The 23,058-nt window shown below is 38.5% G+C and overlaps 1 protein-coding gene across 11 annotated transcripts in view; it reads right to left on the bottom strand.

Moving 5' to 3' along the window:
* The window catches only part of ralgps2 (Ral GEF with PH domain and SH3 binding motif 2), a 385,220-nt gene that overhangs the window by 243,254 nt on the left and 118,908 nt on the right, over positions 1–23,058 (bottom strand). For all 11 annotated transcript variants that reach the window (XM_052010754.1, XM_052010760.1, XM_052010755.1 and 8 more), the window contains one exon: positions 17,159–17,242. In XM_052010754.1, coding sequence (XP_051866714.1) covers positions 17,159–17,242 — 84 coding nt within the window. The remainder of the gene's footprint in view (positions 1–17,158; positions 17,243–23,058) is intronic.

Genomic DNA, 23,058 nt, shown 5'->3' with positions numbered 1-23,058 from the left:
ACCTCCCTGCTGGCTGAAAAACCATCATCAGAATCAGATTCCGAACTCCTACGCTTCATTTGTAACTCATGCTGCCTCTGTTTTTCCTTCTCCTCACTATCCAGCTCCATCCTCTTCAATTCCATCTGCTTCATTGCTAGATCAGCCTCTATCTTCATCTGAGTTAGCTTTTGTTCAGTCTCTAATTTCTTTTGTTCAGCCTCTAATTTCTTTTCCTCTTGTTCGGCCTCTAATTTCTTTTGTTCTCGTTCAGCCTCTATCTTTAACTGGGTTTGCTCTCGTTCAGCCTCTAATCTCTTTTGTTCTCGTTCAGCTTCTAATTTATTTTGCTCTCGTTCAGCCTCTATCTTTAACTGGGTTTGCTCTCGTTCAGCTTCTATCTTTGCCAGCTGCACCTGTGCCTCAGAAATTGCTATTTCACTGCCAGGAAACTGTTTTAACACTTCCTTCTCAAACACCTTCTTTTCCACATAATGGCCAGCTATCAATCTCTGAATATCTGCCTTTCTCATAGACTGCTTTACTTCTGTAAGGTTTAGCCTTGTAGCAATCTTTATCAAATCATCCTTTTTCGCCACCTCCAATCCCTTTTGGGTTGGTGACTCCAAAAATGCCTTAATATCCATTGCTGCTGGTTTCCACACACACAAGCCAATTAAAAAGAATTTATCAGACCTCCCTCAAAAATCTTTGGATTGAATCTCGAACAAATCTCGTCAATCTGGGGTACAATCCCAGACGACACTCGTTAACCTTGGGAACTATCCCGGACGAATCTCGTTAACCTTGGGAACTATCCCGGACGAACCCCCAATTTTGTCACAAACCAGCAACAAAAGAAACACACTGAGCATGATTCAGTGTTAAAAACTATTTTATTAATCACTACTTATGATAATACGTAAAATAAAAGTTAAAAAAAATGTTAGTATGTTAGAATTCAAGAATGTTAAACCTCGAACGTTAACCCCAAAACTAAACTCTTCGTGTGTGTGTGTGACAAAGTCCAAAACTCCCAGTTCCTGAATGGTTCTTAAAGTTCAGTTCCGCAAGCCATAAGGTGAAATATGAGCAAGGGCTTCTTCAACAACCACCGTTGTCTGAAGATAAGATGTAGATGTAGAAAAACATAGAGAGAGTACATACGAAATCCAAATGTTCCACGATGGAACCCAAACGACACTTCAGTGTTTACTCGGTAGTGACTTGCTCACCCTGAAAAGCATCCGAACCGTGGTCGTCCACACACAAATACCTGTTTCCTTCTACAGGTCAGCAACAAAGTGAACTCCACCGGATTACTTCCAACTTCCATACATGGATTTCAGTGGCAAACACAGTTATTGTTTCTCATCCATCGATAGAGAAAAACAAGCAGGCTGGTGTCTCTCTCCCTTCTCTCTCTCTCTTCTTCTTCTAACTTCTTCTTCAACGTCATTACGTCCTTTATCTTCTATTGACGTAAGCACGCCCCACACACACATACACACACACTCTCTATCTTAAAGGGACTTTCACTGAGTCCATAACACATGGGATTGCAATCTTGATTGCAAATTCTGAGTGTGCTAGAACTGAAATTACATGGAAAAACAGAAGTATGCACTTCCTAACTTACTACCTCAAATATCATTTCTGCAAAGGACACCTTATAAGCCTGACAGAAAGCCTGATCCTAAAGACAGTTAAAGATGCTTGAAGATAGAGAGAAAGATCAGAGGTTTTGAAGTGATAAGACTAAGCAGGGATGAAAGGAATGTGAGAGGAACCTACCAGATATAGTTACGCCAACCTTCAAATAAGAGATGTTCCGATGACAAACAAATGTGGGTACAATCTATGTCCATCTCTTTAGATGCTGGAGTTCAGAAGTTGAAACAGAAAATGCTGTAAAAACTCAGGTCAGGCATCGTGAAGCGTCACTTACTGAACATTTCCAGTAATTTGTCTTCCTGAAACATTTTTGTTCCAGTCCTTCTCAGGTCCCCTCCCTCACCAATTTCCACTGCAATTGGCTAGATCTTGCTGGACTGAGTTGGCTGCCCACAGTACCCACATGCCCCACTTATATGGACCAGATTTCGAAGGCCAACCTCAGTGATTCTTCACACTCGAGTTGGGCAGCAAGGTTTGGATGGTGGCTGGGCCTCAGGTGACAAGGTACAGAGCAACAACCCCACAATGCTCAAAAGCCATTGACAGGAATCAAAGCTGAGGGTGCAACTCCGTCTTCTGTTAAAATTAAAGAATGTTTAAATGCCTCTATTTTATTCAGAATCATATAAAATCCATTGAAATTGAAATAAATAACTAAAATAAATAAAATTATTTTAATGACTTTTTTTCAAAGTTGGAATATGTAAAAGTGAGTTTCCCCCTACAGTAATCAAAACTTAGAGCAGGAGAGTTTAAAAGAGGTAGATCTCAGGCTTTGCTTTGAGTTTCAGCTGACAGGAATTAAAGGAGGCAAGTTCGCTAATTGTTTTTTTAATAGTTGATTGGCTAATTAACAGCAGCCAATAAAAAGAAGGTAGGGTCAAGTGGAGTGGCTATGGGTCAAGTGGCTGATGTGTGGAATGGAACTTTAAAAGGCTGTGCTGAGTTGGCACATAAGATCAGGTGAGGTTTTATATTGCTGTTGATCCTCACTACTTGATGCCATGTAGACAGGATGGTAGTTAGGGCAGTGGAATGTTCCTCCTGCAAGATGTGGGAAGTCTGGGAACCTTGCTGTCTTCCTGATGACTCCACCTGTGGGAATTGCACCCAGTGGCAGCTCCTGACAGTCTGGGTCAAGGAGTTGGATGTACTCAAGATCATCTGGGAAACTGAGGGCTTCATAGAGGAGGCTTTTACTGAGGTGGTCACACCCAAGGTACAGACTTTAGACAGTTGGATGACTACCAGGAAAAGGGTAGTAGGCAGACAGTGCAGAGTTCCCCTGTGGCCATTCCCCTCAAACAGGTATACCTCTTGGATGCTGTTGAGGATAATGCTATTTCAGGGGCTAGCAGGAGTGGTCAGGTCTCTAGCTCTGAGGCTCAGAGGGAAAGGGTGCAGTCAGACAGGGTGATAGTGATTGGAGACTCAATTGTGAGGGGGACAGATGGGAGATTCTGTGGCTGCAGAAGAGATGCCAGGATGGTGTGTTGCCTCCTGGGTGCCAGAACAAGTATGTCTCTGAGTAACTGCAGAAAATTCTCAAGTGGGAAGGTGAACAGCCAGAAGTCATTGTACATGTTGGTACAAATGACTGTACTAGAACAATGGATGAGGTTCTGCAGAATGAGTATGGGGAGTTGGTTAATAAGGGTAGAAGCAGAACCTCAAGGGTAGTGATCTCCAGATTACTCCTAGTGCCACATGCTAGTGAGGTCAGAAATAGAAAGGTAGGCCAGATGAATTTGTGGCTGAGGAGCTGGGGCAGGGATTCAATTTCTTGGACCACTGGGATCTCTTCTGGGGTAAAGGTGACGTGTGCAAGAGGGACTGTTGCACTTGAACCATGGAGGGACCAATATCCTTGAAGGGAAATTTGCTAGTAATACACAGGAAGGTTTAAACTAGAATGGCAGAGGAGGGGGATGGTGGGACTCTGAGCAGGAGAAAGTCATGGGATAAAGCAGTAGCCAGTGAGCAAGTTTAGAAATCAGGATAGCCAGGGACACAATAGAGAAAGGAATAGCCAGTTAAACTTCATCTATTTCAATGCACAAAGTTTAACAGGCAAGGTGGATGAACTCAGCATGGATTGGTCCTAAGGACTGGGATGTTAAAACCATAACAGAAACATAGCTGAGAAAAGGGCAGGACTGGCAGCTCAATATTCCAGGATACAGATGCTGCAGGTGTGACAGCGATACAGGTAATTGAGCAGGGTGTGTTTTCTTTTTGATGAGAGGATGTACCAGCAGTATTTAAATGACATTCTTGGGGGATCATCCAGTGAGGCCATATGGGTCAAACTTAAAAACGTGAAGGGGAGGGTCACTCTGTTGGGTATGTATTATAACACCGCCCACCCCCCCCCCCCCCCCCCCAACCCCGATAGTTCGGGGGAACTTGAGGAGCAGGTGTGTAGAGAAATTGCTGATAATTGTAAGAAATAATAGGGTTATACTAGTGGGAGATTTTAACTTTCCTGATATTGACTGGACTACCCAGTGCTAAGGGCCTAAACAGGGTAGAATTTGTGAATTGTGTCCAGGGAAGTTTCCTGAGTCAATATATAGAAGGCCCTACTTGGGAGCGTGCAATACTGGACCTTCTCTTGGGGAATGAGGCAGAGCAGGTAACTGAAGTGGCAGCAGGGAGCACTTTGGCTCTAGTGACCATAATTTGACTAGTTTTAAGATAGTGATAGAAAAGGATAGGACCCTAAACTGGAGCAGGGCTAATTTTGAGAGAATTGGGTATTATCTAACAGGTCGATTGGGTGAGCCCCTTTGAAGGTAAGGAACAAATGGCAAGTGGGAGGCTTTTAAGAGTGTGATATTAAGAGTCTAGGAGCAGCATGGTTCTGTTATGAAGGGCAAACCTAGCAAGTTTAGGGAACCTTGGCTGACAAGAGACAGTAAGGCTCTGGTCAAGAAAAAGAGCAAGCGTACATTATGTTTTGGAGGTTGGAGATGAGTGAATCCCTTTGACTATTAAAAAATTAATATTCTTAAGTGGGGAATCAGGAGGGCAGAGGATATGAGCTGGATCTGGCAGGTAAGGTTAAGGAGAATCCCAAGTTCTATAGCTACATTAAAAGTAAAAGGGTGGCCAGGGAGAGAGTAGGTCTCCTTGGAGATCAGCAGGGCTACCAATGTTTCGAGCTGTAGAAGATGGGTGGGATTTTCAATATTTCTCCTGTGCTCACTGAGGAGAAAATCATGATTGCTTGAGAGATAAAGGAAATGAGTGCAGATGTTTTAGAGAACATTCATATTACCAAAGAGGTATTTGCAGCCCTATGATAGATAAATCCTCCAGGGCCTGACCAAGTGCATCCTAGGACTTTGTGGGAGGCTAAAGGAAAAATTGCAGAGGCCTTTATGGAGACTTTTGCTTCATTGTTAGCCACTGGTGAAGTTCCTGAAGACTGAAAGGAGGCTAATGTTTTTCTGTTGTTTAAGGGTAAGCAAGGACAAACCAGAGAACTACAGGCCAGTCAAGCAGATGTCAGTAGTGAGGAAGTTACTGGAGGGAATTGAGGGACAGGATCTACCAGCATTTGGATAAACTGTCTGATTAGGAGGAGTCACCATAGCTTTGTGTGTGCAAAGTTGTTGTGCTTGACAAACCTTAGTGTTTTGTTTTTGAAAAGGGAACCAAAAAGGTAGATGAGGGTAGGGCAGTGGATATTGTCTATTTGGACTTTAGCAAAGCCTTCAAGATGCCACATGATAGGCTAGACTGGAATGTTAGGTCCTATGGAATCCAGGGAGAGCTAGTTAAATGGATTCAAAATTGGCTTAGAGGTAGGAAGCAGAGGGTGGTGGTTGAAGGTTGTTTTTCAGAATGGAAGCTAGTGACTAGTGGTGTGCCACAGGGGTTGGTGTTGGGACTCTAATTTGAAATTTATGAAAATAGATTTGGCTGTGAATGCACAAGGCTTGATCAGTAAGTTTGCAGATGTTGTTGATAGCGAAGAAGTTATTGTAGATTACAGGGGGATCTTGTAAGTGTAATGGGTAGTGGGCTGAGGAGTGGCAAATGGATTTCAATACAGACAAGTGTGAGGTAATGCATTTTGGAAAGTCAAACCAGCAGAGGACTTGTACTCCTTGGTCCCTCTGATCCATTTTATTCCCTATAGTGCCCCACCATTCATAGCGTAAGTGCGTAGTTTGTTGAAGGTGGTGTCACAGACAGGGTGGTGAAAAATGCATTTAGCATGCTGGCCTTCATCAGTCAGGGCATTGAATATGGGAGTTGGGGCATTATGTTGCAGTTGTATAAGTCATTGGTGAGGCTGCACTTGGAGTACTGTCCACAGATTGGGTCACCCTGTATAGGAAAGATGTAGTTAAACCAGAGTGCAAAAAAAGATTTGAGGATGTTGCCAGGACTAGGCTACCTGAGTTACAGGCTGAGTTGGCCAGGCTGGCTCTTTATTCCTTGGAACAAAGGAGAATGAGGAATGATCTTGTAGAGGTTTATAAAATCATGAGGGGCATAGATAGTGGATGGTAGCAGTCTTTTCCCCAGGTTAGGGGAGTCCAAAACTAGGGAGTATAGATTCCCAGTAAGAGGGGAAAGATTTAAAAAGGGACCTGAGGAGCAACTTTTTCAGACAGGGTGGTGAGTATATGGAACATGCTGGCAGGAAGTAGTTGAGGCAGGTACAATAGTATCATTTAAGCATCACTTGGATAGGTACATGCAGGGATGGGGCTTAGATATGGGCCGAACACAGGAAATTGGGACTAGATGGGTGTCACCATGGTCAACATGGACTTATTGGGCTGACTTCTATGACTCAATATTTGTATTCAATATTAGACTATAACAAATTTTTTTAAATTACTTCCACTTTGCCTCCTAATACTTCATTGATTTCACTGGAGGATCTGAATGCTGATTCTCTGGGGAACCCTAATGAGACTGGGTTATGCCATTAGACCCCACAGAAGGCAGCTAGACAAACTGGCAGATTCACTCTTTGAACTAAAGGAAGATCTGAATTACCAGAGAATGGAGTTATAAAACAATAGTGTATAAAGATGGTTAAAATAAATTGAGGAAAGAGGTTAAATTGCCTGTACAACAATGCATGTAATGGAACAAGGGAAATGAAGAGAATTGTGCACTGAGGAATCAGAAGCAGGGTTAATATAAACCATCCACTAGTGGAAGGGAAATGAGAGAATAAATAGTTACAATTAGAAAAACAGAAGTAAATACAGCACCATCATAGAATTAAACTATCCAGAGTGGGCAGAAGAACAAAATAAAGAAAAAAGAGAATGAAATGGCTCCATTTACTGAATAAATAACAGTGGCTCCAGCCAGAAGCTACAACTAGGTTTTTAAATCAAAGTTAGTCTGGAACTTCTATGCATGCTTAACCAATGGAGGTGCTGAACATAATTTGCAATAACGATTGCCATTTCTGTCAAGATGCTCTGTTAGTCAATTTCTCAGTTATAATTTTGAGAAATTATTTACTACTATTAAAGTTTTCTGAATGTCAGACCTATTTAGGAGATGATTAAAAATGTCCAGAGCTTGAATGCCAGCAAGAAGAGCACCACCAAAGTGCACATGTAGTCTGAAGGTCTCTATAAAGAAATAAGACAGGTTGCCATGGATAAGTTCAATCAGAATACTCTTGTTCTGGAAAAAAAAGAGCACCTAAAACATTAACCAGTCTTCATAAGTTGTGAATTTCCAGGCAAAATCCAGTATGGTAACCAAAGCCTCTGTCCATTCCCTTTTTAATTTTATTTACAGCATGGTAACAGGCCCTTCTGGCCCAATGAGTCTGTGCCACCCATTTTAAACCCAAATTAACCTACCCATATGTCCTTGCAATGTGGGAGGAAACCCACAAACTCCTTACAGACAGCAACGGGAATCAAACCCTGATTGCTGGCGCTGTAATAGCATTGCACTAACCGCTATGCTACCATGCACAATTACTGATTCTGGTTTTACAAAGATCTGAAGACATGGTAAGGATGTTTGTGTTTTTTCTTAACTTGGGAACAAAGTTTGCTTGAGTAGATTGGAAAATAGATTGTGGCAGTGGAATACTAGTGGCAGAAAGTGAAGGAGTGTGTTCATAAATATTAAAAATAGACAGTTTCTAGAGTAAATTAAAAACATGGGCCTTCAGAGGATGAGAATGGGGAATTAACAATGAGAAATGGCAGTGTTTCTAAATAATCATCTTGGATCAGACTTCACAGTAGAAGACAAAAAACATCCCAACAATAATAGACAATTGAGGGGTTATAGTAGGGTGGAACTTAACAATCACTAGTTCTAGGGGAAAAAGTATTGGGTAAACTCATGTGGTTAAAGACAGTCTCCATGGGTCTTAAAAGGAAGCAGCTCAAGAGATAGTGGATGCATTTACCATCTACCAAATTTCCCTAGATTCAGGAGAGGATTAGAGAACTCAAATGTAATCCCTCGAAAAAGATGGAGACAGAAAGCAAGGTAACAAGGTTAGTTGGCTGAACACCCACCACTGGCAAAGAGCTAGAATCTGTTATTGAAGGAATAGCACAACTTTTCAGCAATCCTAAGACAATCAAGTGCAGTCAACATGATTTTATATAAGGGTAATTGTGCATGACAAATTTGCTAGAGTTATGATGCAATAAACAGGATAAAGAGGGACCTATTGATGTATTGCATTTGGATTTCCTGAAAGCTTTCAATAATATGCCACTTAAGACTGTCTATGCAAATGTTTGGAGATCCTGTCCCTCAATTTCCTACAGTAACGTCCCCACTACTGACATCAGGCTGACTGGCTGTTGTTACCCTTCTTAAACAACAGAACAACATTAGCCTCCCAGTCTTTGGGAACTTCACCAGTGGCCAATAATGAAGTAAACATCTGCAAGGGCCTCCATGATTTCTTCCCTAGACTCCCACAAAGTTTGAGGAGGTATTCATCAGGCCCTGGGGATTTAGCTACCTTAAGGCTACAAATACTTCCTTCCTGGAAATGTGTTCTCCCAAAACATGTCTACTTGTTTCCCTTATCTCTTGAGGAACATTATTTTTCTCCTCAGTAAACAATGAGGAGAAATGTTTGTTAAAAATCCCACCTATCTCTTACAGCTTGAAACAATGGCAGCCCTGCTGATCTCCAAGAGGACAGACTGTCTCCCTGGCTACCTTTTCTTTTTCAATCTTTTTATTAAATTTCAAATTAATATACACACTCACAGGGAGTAAAATATATAATCTGAACCTCCCAATCTCTTACTAAATGAGCATGACAGAAAAGAATTTGAAAAGAAATTTAATTATATGAAAAGAGAACCCCCAAACTAAAAAAAACAAAAGCAAACCAAAAACTTCCAAAAAAAAAGCTGGACTGATATTCCTTCAGTTTAAAAAAAACGTCGTTAGCTCCACTCCTCTCTATTCAAAGGTTATTGAAAGGGATTGGAAAAAGGTCTGCTTATATCATATGGAAATACTGAATAAATGGACTCCGAACTTCCTCAAATTTAAGCGAAGGGTCAACAGTACCACTCCTAATTTTTTCTAAGTTTAAACATGTTATAGTTTGAGAAAACCACTGAAATGTGGTAGGAGGTATAGGATCCTTCCATTTAAATAGAATGGATCTCTTGGCCATTAATGTAACAAAAGCAATCATACGACAAGCAGCAGCAGATAAGTGGCCAGAATCCATCATCGATAACCCAAAAATTGCAGTAATAAGATGAGGTTGTAAATCAATATTCAATACAGTTGAAATAATGTTATGTCTTTCCGATACTTTTCCAAAAGGCGACAGGACCAAAACGTGTGTCAGGAAAGCCACCTTCAAATTACATCTGTCATGTAGGATTTATGATATAAACAGGCTAACTTTGTCCTTGGACATATGGGTCCTGTGAACCACCTTGAACTGTATCAAAGAGTGTCTAGCACACATTGTAGTATTAATTAATTGGAGAATTTTCTTCCATGTCTCTGTAGGTAAGAGTATCTGGAATTCTTTCCCATTCATTAATTTTATCAAGTCTCTAGACATATTTTCATAATCAGATCATAAATTATTGCTATCAAGCCCTTCTGATAAGGATTAAAACCTAAAATTTTTTCCGTAACTTCAATTTTATGTGGTATTGGAAAAGTAGGTAAAATAACTTTAAAAATGTCTAATCTGCAAATATCAAAAAAAATGTGATCTAGGCAAATTGTACTTATTAGACAACTGTTCAAAAGACAAAAAAAGTTATCAATGAATAGATCATGAAAGCATGTTATTCCCTTCATTTTCCATAAAGAAAAAGCTAAATCAATTCTGGATGGTTGAAAGAAAAAATTGGATTGAATAGGACTTGATAAAATGAATTTATTCAATTCAAAAAGTTTACGAAATTGAAATCATATTCTTATTGTATGTTTAACTATTGGGTTAATCATTTGTTTACTCAATTTAGTAAGTGCAAAAGGGAGTGAGGCTCCTAAAATAGAAGCTAATCAAAATCCTTGCACAGACTCATACTCAAGATACACCCATTGGGGACACTGAATTACATCTAAATCTTGTGTCCAAAAAATTAAATATCTAATATTAATTGCCCAATAGTAAAATCTAAAGTTAGGCAAAGCCATTCTGCCATCCTTTAATTTTTGAAAATATTTCTTACTTAACCTTGGGTTTTTATTCTGCCATATATATGAAAGAATTTTAGAATCAATAGTATCGAAAAAGGATTGAGATGAAGGTTGGAACTGCCTGAAGTAATAAATACAAAAATTTTGGCTAAAATATTCAACTTAACCGCATTAATTTGACCAATGATAGACAATGGGGACCATTCAGTAAACAATTGTTTAACATGATCGATTAAGGGTAAAAAGTTAACTTTGAATAAGTCCTTGTGCTTTTTGGTAATTTTAACACCCAAATATGTAAAATGATCAATCACTAATCTAAATGGTAATTGCCTACAAATTGGGACTTGCATATTTAATGAGAAAAGCTCACTCTTATTAAGATTTAATCTATAACCAGAGAAAACACTAAACTGAGCAAGCAGTGATCATGCTGCAGGGATGGATTTCTCAGGGGTAGAGATATAGAGTAACAGGTCATCTGCATATAGTGATATCTTATAGGTCCCCTTTCCATGAGTGATACCAAATATTTTAGAAGAGTCCTGAAAGGCAATTGCCAAGGGTTCCAGGGCAATATCAAATAATAAAGGACTTAAAAGGCAGCCCTGTCTAGTACCTTGAAAAAGTGGGATCTCTGATTATTAGTAAGTATGGAAGCCAAAGGTGTATGGTATATCAATTTAATCACGGATATAAAATTTGGGCTAAAATTAAATTTCTCAAGCATGTTGAATAAATATTCCCATTTGACTCTATCAAATACCACCTCAGCATCTAGTGAAATAACACATTCTGGAATTGTAGATGAAGGGATATATACAATATTCCTTAACCAAATATTAAAATGCAAAGTGATTCTTAATAAATCCTGTCTGGTCATCAGAAATAATTTGTGGAAGTACCTTTTCCAGTCTAGAAGCCAATATTTTGGAAATAATTTTGGAGTCCACATTCAATAAAGAAATAGGTCTGTAAGATACACATTCAGTAGGATCTTTATCCTTTTTAAGAATTAAAGAGATAGCTGCTTCATAAAAGGATTGTGGTAATTTACCTGATGATAAGGCATCTTTAAAAAATTTTACCTAACAAGGGAGAGAGAAGATCAGAAAAGGATTTAAAAAATTCAACTGTATACCCATCAGGACCAGGTGTTTTACCCGAATTCATTGAAGAAATTGCTTTCTTTATTCCTCTGAAATGGGTACATCTAATTTTAAACGTTCATTAAGTGATAATTTTGGTATCTCCAAATTCCTTAAAAATTCATGCATTGATGTAGAATCCTTGGGAAATTCTGATTGATATAAAGTATAAAATTCTTAAAGACTTATTAATTTGATCATGGTCCACCATGTAATTACCATCTCGTTTATGGACTTTAATAATCTGACATTAGTCGAAGCAGCTTTCAGTTAGTTGGCCAACAATTTACTAGATTTATCACCATGTATATAAAACTGACTCCTAGTTTTGAGTAATTGATTTTCAATTGGAAATGTTAATTGTGTTAAACTGAAGTTCAGTTCTCTTTTTATAGAGCTCCAAATTAGGAGCATCAGAGTTCTTTATCGATTTCTTTAATCTTATCAACCAATATGCGTAATTCATTATTAGTTTGTTTTTTCAATCCAGCAGAGTATGAAATAATTTGGCCACTGATATAAGCTTTAAAGGTATCCCATAATATCCCACTGGAAATTTCTTCCGTAGAATTAGTTGAGAAGAAAAAGGAAATCTGTTCTTTAAAATGAACAAAGTCTAAATCCTGAAGTAAAGGAGGAATGCGTCGCCATTGTCTGACACCAGAGGGTACGTGCACTAATTTAATTGATAGTTTCAATGGCGCACGATCAGAAACTGCAATTGCATCATACTTGGTCAGTAACAAATGGAGCTAATCGAGAGTCGATTTTTTTAAAAAAGTAATCAATTCTAGAGTAGTTATGATAGACATGAGAAAAGAATGAAACCTCTATCATATGGGTGTAGAAATCTCAACTTCTAAAATTCTGAAATCAACTAAAAAGGAATTAATAAAGACAGCAGATTTGTTTGGAAGTGCAGGATTCGACACAGATCTATCCATTGAAGGGTTTAAACAACAATTAATCTCCACCCATAATCAATGTGTATTCATTTAAATTAGGAAAAGATTAAAGAACTCAGGATGATCAACATTAGGTGCATAAACATTAACCATAACAACTTTTTTGTTATGGAGTAAGTCAGTAATTAATAAAAATCTACCATTTGGGTCTGAGATTGTTTCATGAACAAATGAAATCGAGGAGTCTATAAAGAGACTCCTTTCACCTTTGCTTGTGAATTAGAATGAAACTGTTGACTCCTCAAATCTAAAAAAGTGCTGGTTATCCTCTCTCCTAATGAGTCCCCTGAGCAAAAATAATCTGAGCGTTCAGTCTCTGAAAAACTTTAAACATCTTCTTCCGCTTAATTGGATTACTTAAATCATTCGTATTCCATGAAACAAAATTAATCATATTATCCATTTTAATAGACCTAATAACATATGGTGTGTAAAGGGTTAATCTTACTGCACAGGAGACTCATTAACAGGAAGAGGAAAGAGTTCAGAGGAGCCAGATATGACAACAATTCAGGCATATTTGTAGTTTCAGTCCAGAAGAAGAGAAACTAAAAACAGCCCCCCCACCACCCACAAAAGCCTGAAAACTGGCCAATAGACAGCCAGAATGCTACCCACCAAATCCCTTAACCCCATCTCTTTTGGTGGCAAATCTCCAAGTTAAAAGGAATGCAAACCACCACCGATAGTCAAAACATGAAAGGTACAAGTACCCAAAACAACATTTCAAAATTATGAACAGGCTTGCTGAGAAGGTTCTACACAGTCAAAAATACTGACAGTCAACATTTAAAAAATACAATCTATTATTTCAAAAGAAAAAAAAAAGCAATCAGTCACCCAGTTAGATTCTTAATTATTACCAAAACAAACCATTAAAAAAATTAAAGTAGAATAATATAAAGAAAAAAATTGTTAAATAGAAACACAAGTATCCATGTCCAGAACCAAACACGAAAGTGTTAAAGGGCAGAAAAAGATCGCTGGACTTAAAAACGTTCAAACCTGTGAGTTAATAATTACCTTGTAGACCAAATAGGTATAAAAATCAAAGAATAGCATATTTCTTAACCATCTGAAGTCAAAAATTAATCTTTGAGAAATTCTTCAGCTTCATTCACGGAATTAAACCATTTGTGTGGTTTGTCAGGAAGTACAATCCTCAGGCAAGCTGGGAACAATAATGCAGGTTGATAGTTCCCTTGATAAAGTCGTGACATAATCTGTTTATAACGCAGTCTCTCTTTCATAACTTCTGGGCTGTAATCTTCAACCAGACGAAACTTCCAATCTTTATATTGGATCATTCCTTGATGGAGCGATTCGAATCAAATGCTCTTTAGTACTCACATAGTGAAATCTCAATATTACTGGCCATGGTTTTTGCTCTGCTGGGGGTTTTGGTCTTAACGCTCAGTGAGAACGATCAAGTGAGAACGCTCAGTGAGAACGATCAGAGAAAACTTCAGAGCCAAACACATCCATCAGAAGTTTGGGGGAAAAAAATTCAATAGGATTACCAGTTTCAGCATCTTCGCAAAGGCTAATAATCCTCAAATTGTTCCTCTGACTGCAGCTTTCTAAATCAATAATCTTCTGTCTTTGCTGTTCCAGTATTTGGGTGGTCGCAGTTAAATTCTTTTCTAGTAAGGTCAGTCTGTGACCTCTCTTTTTGCCAGCTTCATCCAGTTCAGCAATTAATTGCTGTTGTTTAATATTTTCCTGTTTAAGCATTGTTTGTCTGTGTTCAGTCTCCTTTAACAGCATTTCCTAAGTGGAAAATTTCTGATCAAGTTTTTTATCCAGGAGTTTAGAAATAGCTTCCAAAGTTAAGCTGAGGGTCTCCATTACCCTTGCTATCAGCTGTAGCTTTAGCTCTGGTGTTCATTTCCAGCAATTAAAAATCAAAATCAATCTTAAAAGTATTACAAAAGTCTTATTGGAGGTGGTGTACAAAAAATTAAAGTGAGTGGAGCAGTGCCAAGATGCGACCTACTCCATCTAGCGCCACCAAGAGAGTCTCCCTGGCTACCTCTTAATATAGCTATACAACCTCTCAGGATTTTCTTTAACCTTGCCTGCAAGATCCATCTCATACTCTTTGATTTCCTGACTTCTCTCAAGAGTATTCTTAATCTTCAAGGTAGTCATCAAGGAATTCATGTCCCTGACCTCCTAAACAGAATGTGTGATTCCTTTATCTTGACCATAACCTGAAATATCTATTGTCAGCCAAGATTCCTGAAACTTGCCAGGTTTACCCTTCGCCCTAACAGGAACATGCTACTCCTGGACTCTTGATAGCACTCTCTTAAAAGCCTCCCATTTGCCATTTGTTCCTTTCCCTTCAAACAGGCTCACCCAATTGACCTGTTAGATCATGCCTAATTTCCCCCAAAATTAGCCTTGCTCCAGTTTAGGACCCTAACTTCTGTAAGTGTCCTATCCTTTTCCATTCACTATCTTAAAATTAATAGAATTATGGTCACTAAAGCTAAAGTGCTCCCTGGCTGCCATTTCAGTTACTTGCCCTGCCTCATTCCCCAAGAGAAGGTCCAGTATTGCACCTTCCTATCTTGACTTAAATATTGCCAGGTCCTGCCTTACCCCACTGATTCCAGGGTGAGGCTGAACACAAACTAAAGGAACAGCACCTTATTCTGCCTGGGTGGTCTACAACCCAATGGCAAGAACACTGAATTCTCCAATTTCAGGTAAACTGGTCCCTCTTCTCTCTCCTCCTGATCTACCCAATTCCTCCTCTACCCACATCCCCCATCACCCTGTTTCATTCCCCCATCTCCCCCCCCCCCCCCCCCCATCACTCCACTGGGTCCCATACTTCTCCCTCCTGGCAAAGTTCCAATCTGCCCACCCCACCTCACTTATTTGGTTCCATCCTCCACCTTCCTTTCCTATCATATTCCATTACCTGCAGCTCTTTTATCTCTACCTATCACCTTCCAGCCACCTGAGCTACTTCCACAATCCCCCCCGCCCCCCCCCCCCCAAAAAATCTGGCTCTCTCCTTCCAGATGAAGGATCTCAACCCAAAACACTGAATGTCCACTTCCATCCACAGATACTGCCTGATCTGCCGAGTCCCTCCAGCATTTTATTTTTTGATCCAGATTCCACCATCCGCAACCTCGTATCTCGGTTATAATGAACCCTTATAAAAACATCAGTTCAGCCACAACTGAAGTGGAATGCACTGCTGGGGGGGGTGGTGGTGGTGGTGGAGGAAGCGGAAGCAAATTCAACAGTGGCATTCCCAAGGAACTGAAGTAGTACCTGAAGGCAAAGACTTTGCACACTATTGGGAGAGGGCAGGGGAGTTCGACTAGCAGGATTTCTCTTGTGTAGAACCAAATCTCCTCCTTTTGCACTAACTATTCTATGATTCTGTTTCCTGTACTCCTTTTGAACTCGCCGAGTGTCCATTTCCCATGGACACTTTGAACAGTGAGATCGTTTCTCATGCCCTTTACTCATTGGTTGAAATTCTTAAATTATAGCAGTAAATAATATTCAAAGAATTAAAAGAAAAGCTAAGATTTAAAATGCAACCCAATTTTAATACTATAGGACATTTTTTTTTCCATTTGATCACATGCAAAGTTTACCACAGTTTACACCGGGATTACCAATTCCGCAGAAAATGTCCACTCTTCAAAGATCTTTAATAATTCACACATTCAGTTAATGAGTACAAATACTTGAAATTGCAATATCCGTGTACAAACAGTTGAAAACACTATTTACTTCATCCAGTTCTTTTTCATCAAATTTCTGAATTGAATACAATGATGAATGACTCAAAACTAAATGATCTGAAATACTATTCAACAATCTTGATAATAGGGTGAAGTTCACCTTCAGGAAATGTACGAAATGAATTGTCACACATCACACCCTGTATGAATGTGCACAGTGTTCATCAGCAATACAAGCTATTACCCCTACATCTTGTGCTTGAGGTCTATGAGTGGCAACACCATTTTCTATGACCCTCAAAATTCATAGGATCTATTAAATTCCACTGCAGAAATCGGTTCTGGTATGGGGCCAAGCTCTGTGCATATTCTCATTAAATTTTCACCATGTGCATAAATCATCTTTGGAAGATCAAAAGAACTGCTGCTCAAAACTATTTTACTGAAGTGCATTAACCTTTTGAAAACTGATACTGTTTACTCTCCATTTTTTTCCCAGGAACTGTGGTACCTCAATCCCCTTCTGCTGCTGCTTATTAATTAAATGCTAAATAAATCTTTCAAATATATTGATCTGGCAATGCATAATTTTATTTGTTTCAGAAGGGGTGAATTATGATGGCTATTTCACGTGTGCCCCAGTGAACAATTTATCATAATTCATTGTTGAATTTGCTTATTGTATAGGCACGAACACCCACAAATGTACAGCAGTTTGAAGTGCTTAAGAGATTTATAAAAGTCAATCAAAAACAAGAACATTAGATAAAGCTAAAATACAACCACAGAATTCATTGCGTTTACAATTTACAGTTCAGAAAATTAACCATGAACATTTGTGTTAGCAATATTTGCACTTGTATATTTGGGGAATCCAGGTCTGAAAGTGAATTGCAAATTTTCTACTTGATGAGGATCCTATCCCACTTCTGTGGTAGTTGTTATTTTTTAAACCAAATTTTCAGAAGCAATTAATTTGATAGGAACTTCATCCTTTGTAATTACATAAATCCCTCCAAGTACTCACGTGATTAAATCTTCTTGTGAAAGCTACAACATTTGGTGAGGAACTGTGCTTTTCTTTTTTGTTCCAGCCACAACTTGACAGCTCCTGAAAGAAAAAGAATTTGGACATTAAAAATACAGCATACTTACAAAAACTGTCTTCCACAATTAAGAATGCGGCTTTTACTCATCACATTCAAGACTCTTAACTGTTAGCGTTGAATTGATTAAAACGTTTATCTGTTGACCAGTTATAAAACTGTACAGTATATCTTTAAACTATACCAATAAATATTTGTTCCATTAAACCTGTGACAGATTATTACCCAAACTAAAAGCTTAAAAGTTTACTTTTTTTTTTAAGTATACATGGGCAATTTGCAAACATTTATAGAAGTGCATAACTACTATTACAAGCATTTTTTTCCAAAAAGTTTTCTATATTGCTATTAGAAGTATTCTGATTATCATTTCAGGTTCTTCTTTTGAAGTCGAAGTTTGGCTGTCCAATATCTTTTTACATTATTGTAAATCCATATCCCATATGTCAAAATTACTGCATTTAAAGTTCCCTGGCATTCTGCTGGAAAAGAGACTCCACAACCACTGTAAATTACTTACTTTCTTGTTTTATCTCCCCCAGATCACTCATCACCTTTGATTTCTAATATCTCCATGTATGAAGCTTAAGCTTAGCTTGACTGATGTCTGCAAATACTCAAGGTTAAACATCACTTCTCAACCAGAGAAATAGTTCCCAATATTTTTTTTTCATAGCATTACTGCAATCATATGATTTTTTTTTCCAATTACACTAGAGGATTGTGGTAGGAATGAATCAGTACTCAAAGAATTAGCTTTCAATAAGTAAATGTTCTGAGTAGGACCCCTTGTCAACTTTTGGCCAGCTGAACTTATAGTCACATAAAAATTTACATAGTCACATAACAATTTACTTAAAACCTAAAATTTCCAAGTACAAATAATATACAACTTGCCCAGAATTAGACATGAATACCAGATTATGTCGTTTTGCTGGATTCCCACTAGGTACTTGGCCATTAGTGATATTATGCAATCGTGATACTTGACAGAAATTTTCTAGAATAACATTCAAATAACTTCAAAAACTCTGAAGTAAATGGAAAAACTTCAATGTACAAACCAACATCAAGTCAAAAAACACACACACAAATATTGTGGTAGATCCTTAGCAAAATATAAAAACAAAGTGCACAGCTGCTGCCTCACAGCTCCAGTGACCAAGGTTCAATCCTAACCTTGAATGCTGCATGTGTGGAGTTGGCACGTTCTCCTTACGACTGCATCGGTTTCCTCCCACATCCCAAAGACATGTAGGTTGGTAGATTAATTGGCCACTATAAATTGCCCTCAGTGTGTCTGCAAGTGGTAGAATCTGGGGTGAATTGATTCAAATGTGGGGAGAATAAGTTATAGTGAAAATTATCATGGCATGGTTTTGCTCTGTGGCATAGACTTGATGAGCCAAAATGGCCTCTTTCCATGTTACAAAGAAGTGTGGAAATATAAATACGTACCTCTACAAAAGCATGATGGGAAAGGTCAACTTTACATGAGCAAAAAGGTTATTGTGAGAAGAGAAAAGGATTAAAAACTACCAACCTAGAACAGAAGATTGAACAGTCCTTTCAGTTTGAACAGGCCACGCACAAGAATACTTCCTGGTCTGTGAAGATCTCCAAGAATGCTAAACTGTCAGTGTTCTCCAGTATTTATTGATTGATTGCAGAACTGTAAATCAGGAGCTGTTGTAAAAGGCCATCTGTGGCAATTAAATTGAGGTACCAAACTGAAACCAGATCTCCATGAGATAAGGAAATGAACTTGGCAAGTAACACAGTCTCATTATTCTCAGAGTTGCCAGCTTTTGCTGGGCTTAATGTCTCAGAGGCCTAATAAATTCAAAACAAGATGGTGATAAAAAGCTCTGAAACATCTCCTACAGTATCACCAACCTCAACAACAGGCAAAAAGGCTCATTGTCACTATCATAATAGGAGATTGAGGTAGGTTAGAGGCCTAGCTTAAAAGTGAAATACTTAAGTGGGAAGACTTAGTCAAGATACCCTAGTGAGAAAACTGTCAGGAGCAATCAATTCCACACTCCTGTGTCTGAATGGTTCAGTTGGGGTTTAAGGACCCCCAGCATTCTGAAAGTTTGAATGCAAACATACAAAGGAAGAAATATCAAGTACATCAGCAGCGACAACCCAGGAACATCTATCGCACAGCTGAGTTTGGAACTTGGAGAAGAATATGACCAAAGTGAGCCTGGCTATTTCATTTCACAAGGCTTATACAGTATCTGCATCCAAGTCGTGAGTTTTGTGAAAGAATGTATTGAGTGATCTGTGTGTTAAGAATTATAGAGTTGTACTAAACATTAGTTTGAGTTTTTTCTTTGATCGCCACATCAGTTGACCCCCGAGAGACAACAAATCTATAAACACTTTTTTTAAACTGCTCTACATCATTAAATGGTCCATATATTTTAATTCCCCGAGTTTCTACATGAAGATTTGTTTTGTGATGCAAGGTAGGGAGCAGGTCCAAGAACACCAACACAATCTTAAAAGTAGGGGAAAGGAAACGCTACTTCTCTGAAGGACCACAGATGGAACATATTCTCAAAACTAAGAGTAACTGTTTATTGCCAATGCCCACTACCTTGGATCAGAGAAACACACCCAATTTCAACAAAGTATCAAAAACATGACCTGCATGGACAGAACTGGAGTATACTGTACCATTAAATCATGCTTTAGAGGTATAAGTTCACATTTGATTATTTTACTTATTGTTTAACTTAATAGTTCAACATTTTTATTTCCACCACTGAGGAACTGTTGCAAGGAATGAACTAAAATCAAGACTAAGGATTTACAAATGGCATTGCAGTGGGGATGGCAATGGAGGTGAAAGAGATAACAATCTTCAGCAAATAAAGCAGACCTTGCCTGGTCAACATTCAGGGATGGGTTAATTCACAAAGCACATGTGTGCTGCAGAAGTGTCAGACAATGACAATCTCCAAAAAAAAAGAGCGTCGAACTATCTATCCTTGATAGTCAATGACATTGCCAATTCCCCCAGACATCAACACCCCAGGGTCATCCCTGACCAGAAACTCAAATGGAGCAAGTACATAAATACTGTGGCTGTAAGAGTACGTCAGATGCTGGGTAACCTGCGGCAAGTGACTCTTGACATCCCAAAGCTTTTCCATCTCCAAGGGACAAGTCAGGAACATGATGGAATATTCCACTTGCCTGGATGAATGCAACTACAAAATCACCTGAAAAAATTTGGACAAATCAGCCTGCTTGACAAACAGGAGAAATCATTCTGCTTGATTGGTACCCCATTCACCACCCCACAATGCACTTCCTCCACCACTAGTGTAACTAAAGCAGCAGCAGAATATACTACCTACAAAGTGTCAGATTGCTTTTGCATATTTTAATTCATGGTTTTTGGTGATATTACCAGTTCCATTATTTATGAAAATAAATGAATTTAACAGATTATGATGTGCAAAATATTTGAAATTTTTTCCCCACTGGTTACTAAGTAATAAAAGTAACATTCAAGTTAATCATGAACATCAGGCATGAATCAGTTGGAAGATATTTACCAGAATATTGTTTAAAGGCACTCTGGGTTGCAGACTGGCGTATCCAAGAAGGAGAACAAGAGAGAAAATAGGTAGTTGATGCAACCACAAGCTGCACCAACTGGGACTTCTGACTACACCAGAATGATGTAAAATGGAATATCATCAGAAGGGAAGTAGTCTTACATTGGAGAGGGTACTGTATTTACACAGAACGATACACAGATATTTGTTAAGCTGCCCGTGGTCCAGTTGAGTCTCTTTATTCAAGTATACTCAATGAACACTGTTGACAATAGTCAGTGCCGTAAAAAGGGAAAACCTTGTGCTTCATAAAGAGAATGCAATTGCATGCTGATACAAATCAGGTAGCTATAGTGCGAAGCTCTCAAGTTACTGAAAAATAAAAATAGAATGGTAACATTTAACATATATATTCACTGGCTAAGGGAATTACTTTACAGGGAACTGTTTGCCTGCAGACCAGGAATGAAAGGCAAGTGAAGAAAATGGAAGAAGGAAGCAAGAAAGAAAAAGCATAACAGTGGAAGATATGCAGAAGGAAGGAGTAGTGGAGAGAGAAAAGAGGAGAGTGTGATAGCAAGAAAGACAGAGGAGATAAGGGAAGCTGGGAGTTTCTGAAACCATTATTTTTCATCCATAAATTTCCATCAATATGCTAAAAGTGAATTTTTTTGAACTAGGTTAAAAGTAAAACTCAGAAAACTTCATATTTATGATTTCTGTACTGCTTGCCAATAAAACTCAAGTGCAACAAAAATAAAAATGCAGCACAAGTCTGCATTTATCACATTTGAAACCTGTGTGCTATGAAGCCACCAGTGAACCTGTTCAATATCTAAGGTTCTCAGTTCCAACAGTAGTTGTGACCTGAAATATTAACTGCATTTCTCACTACAGTTGCTTCCTGACCTACTGAGTATTTCCAGCATTTTCTACTTTTAATTCTGATAAAGCCAAAGATGTGTATTACAGTTTTGCATACTTTATATAACTGCAATATCTGAGCTATTTAACCACTTGCATGCTAAGCAGAGGGAACCAGTTCAAATACATGTCCAATCATCAAGTAAAATTAACGAGCCAGATGAATTAGTGTAAAACAAAAAACATGTGAAAATAACTTACATCAAAGTTATACATGTGCAAGGGCAGCCTTACACATGTATAACTCTGATGCAAGTTATTTTCACATGATGGATTCATGTCAGAAAAATAACATCTAAAACTGTAATTCCTATCATTTTTATGGAAGTGTTTAAGATGGGGGTGAAATAAGTGCATGAAGGAAAAGAAGAATTGTTTACTTAAGTAGGAGGCAGCCACCGAGCCTGTCGAACCTGCTCCACCATTCAATAAGATCATGGCTGATCTGGCCATTGACTCAGATCCACTTACCTACCTTTTCCCCATAACCCTTAATTGCCCTACTATGCAAAAATCTATCTAGAGAATTTTAGAGTTTAGGGAATGCACAGACAAGTACCCAATGGTTTCAGAAGTAGTCATTTGAATGAATTTTTTTTTAAAACAGTTAGTGCTTGAACAAGACTCAGGAACCTAACACAAGTACAAAAAACAATCATTTGTTCTCATTACAATCTGTTACCCCCTTTTAGTTGTTTAATTGAATATACCACCAACATTTAGAAATGCTTGCTGTTTGTACATGTTCACAGATTTTGTTTTACAAATATTTACAAATTGTTTGATTGTTCCAAGGAAATGTTAACTACTATAGTTTAACCCCTTTTCAGCAAAATGAGAATTCAATCAGCATTTGTAAATTACCTCAGTCTCATGCACAACTGCATATTTTCCAACACTAAATAGGTCATTTAGTTCTACTAAGTTCGAAAGTCTTCCTGAAATTCATCCAAGTATTTTGCAATTACTGTAAAAACCGAATTTGAAATCAGAATTTCCTAAGTTCTTGATTAGACTCAACATGAGAATAGACTCGATGATGAATTGTGGGCGGCACGGTAGCGTAGCGGTTAGCGCAACGCTATTACAGCGCCAGCGATCGGGGTTCGATTCCTGTCGCTGTCTGTAAGGAGTTTGTACATTCTCCCGTGTCTGCATGGGTTTTCTCCGGGTGCTCCGGTTTCCTCCCACATTACAAAGATGTACGGGTAGGTTAATTTAGGTTTAAAATGGGCAGCGCGGACTCGTTGGGTCGGAAGGGCCTGTTACCACGCTGTAAATTTTAAAAAATTTTTAAAAGCATATTGCTCCATTGATAA

Source organism: Pristis pectinata, chromosome 3 (assembly GCF_009764475.1).
Source record: "Pristis pectinata isolate sPriPec2 chromosome 3, sPriPec2.1.pri, whole genome shotgun sequence".
NCBI classification, from domain to species: Eukaryota; Metazoa; Chordata; class Chondrichthyes; order Rhinopristiformes; family Pristidae; genus Pristis; species Pristis pectinata.
Note: the sequence above shows the minus strand (reverse complement) of the source record. Positions and strands in the feature narration are given on the sequence as shown.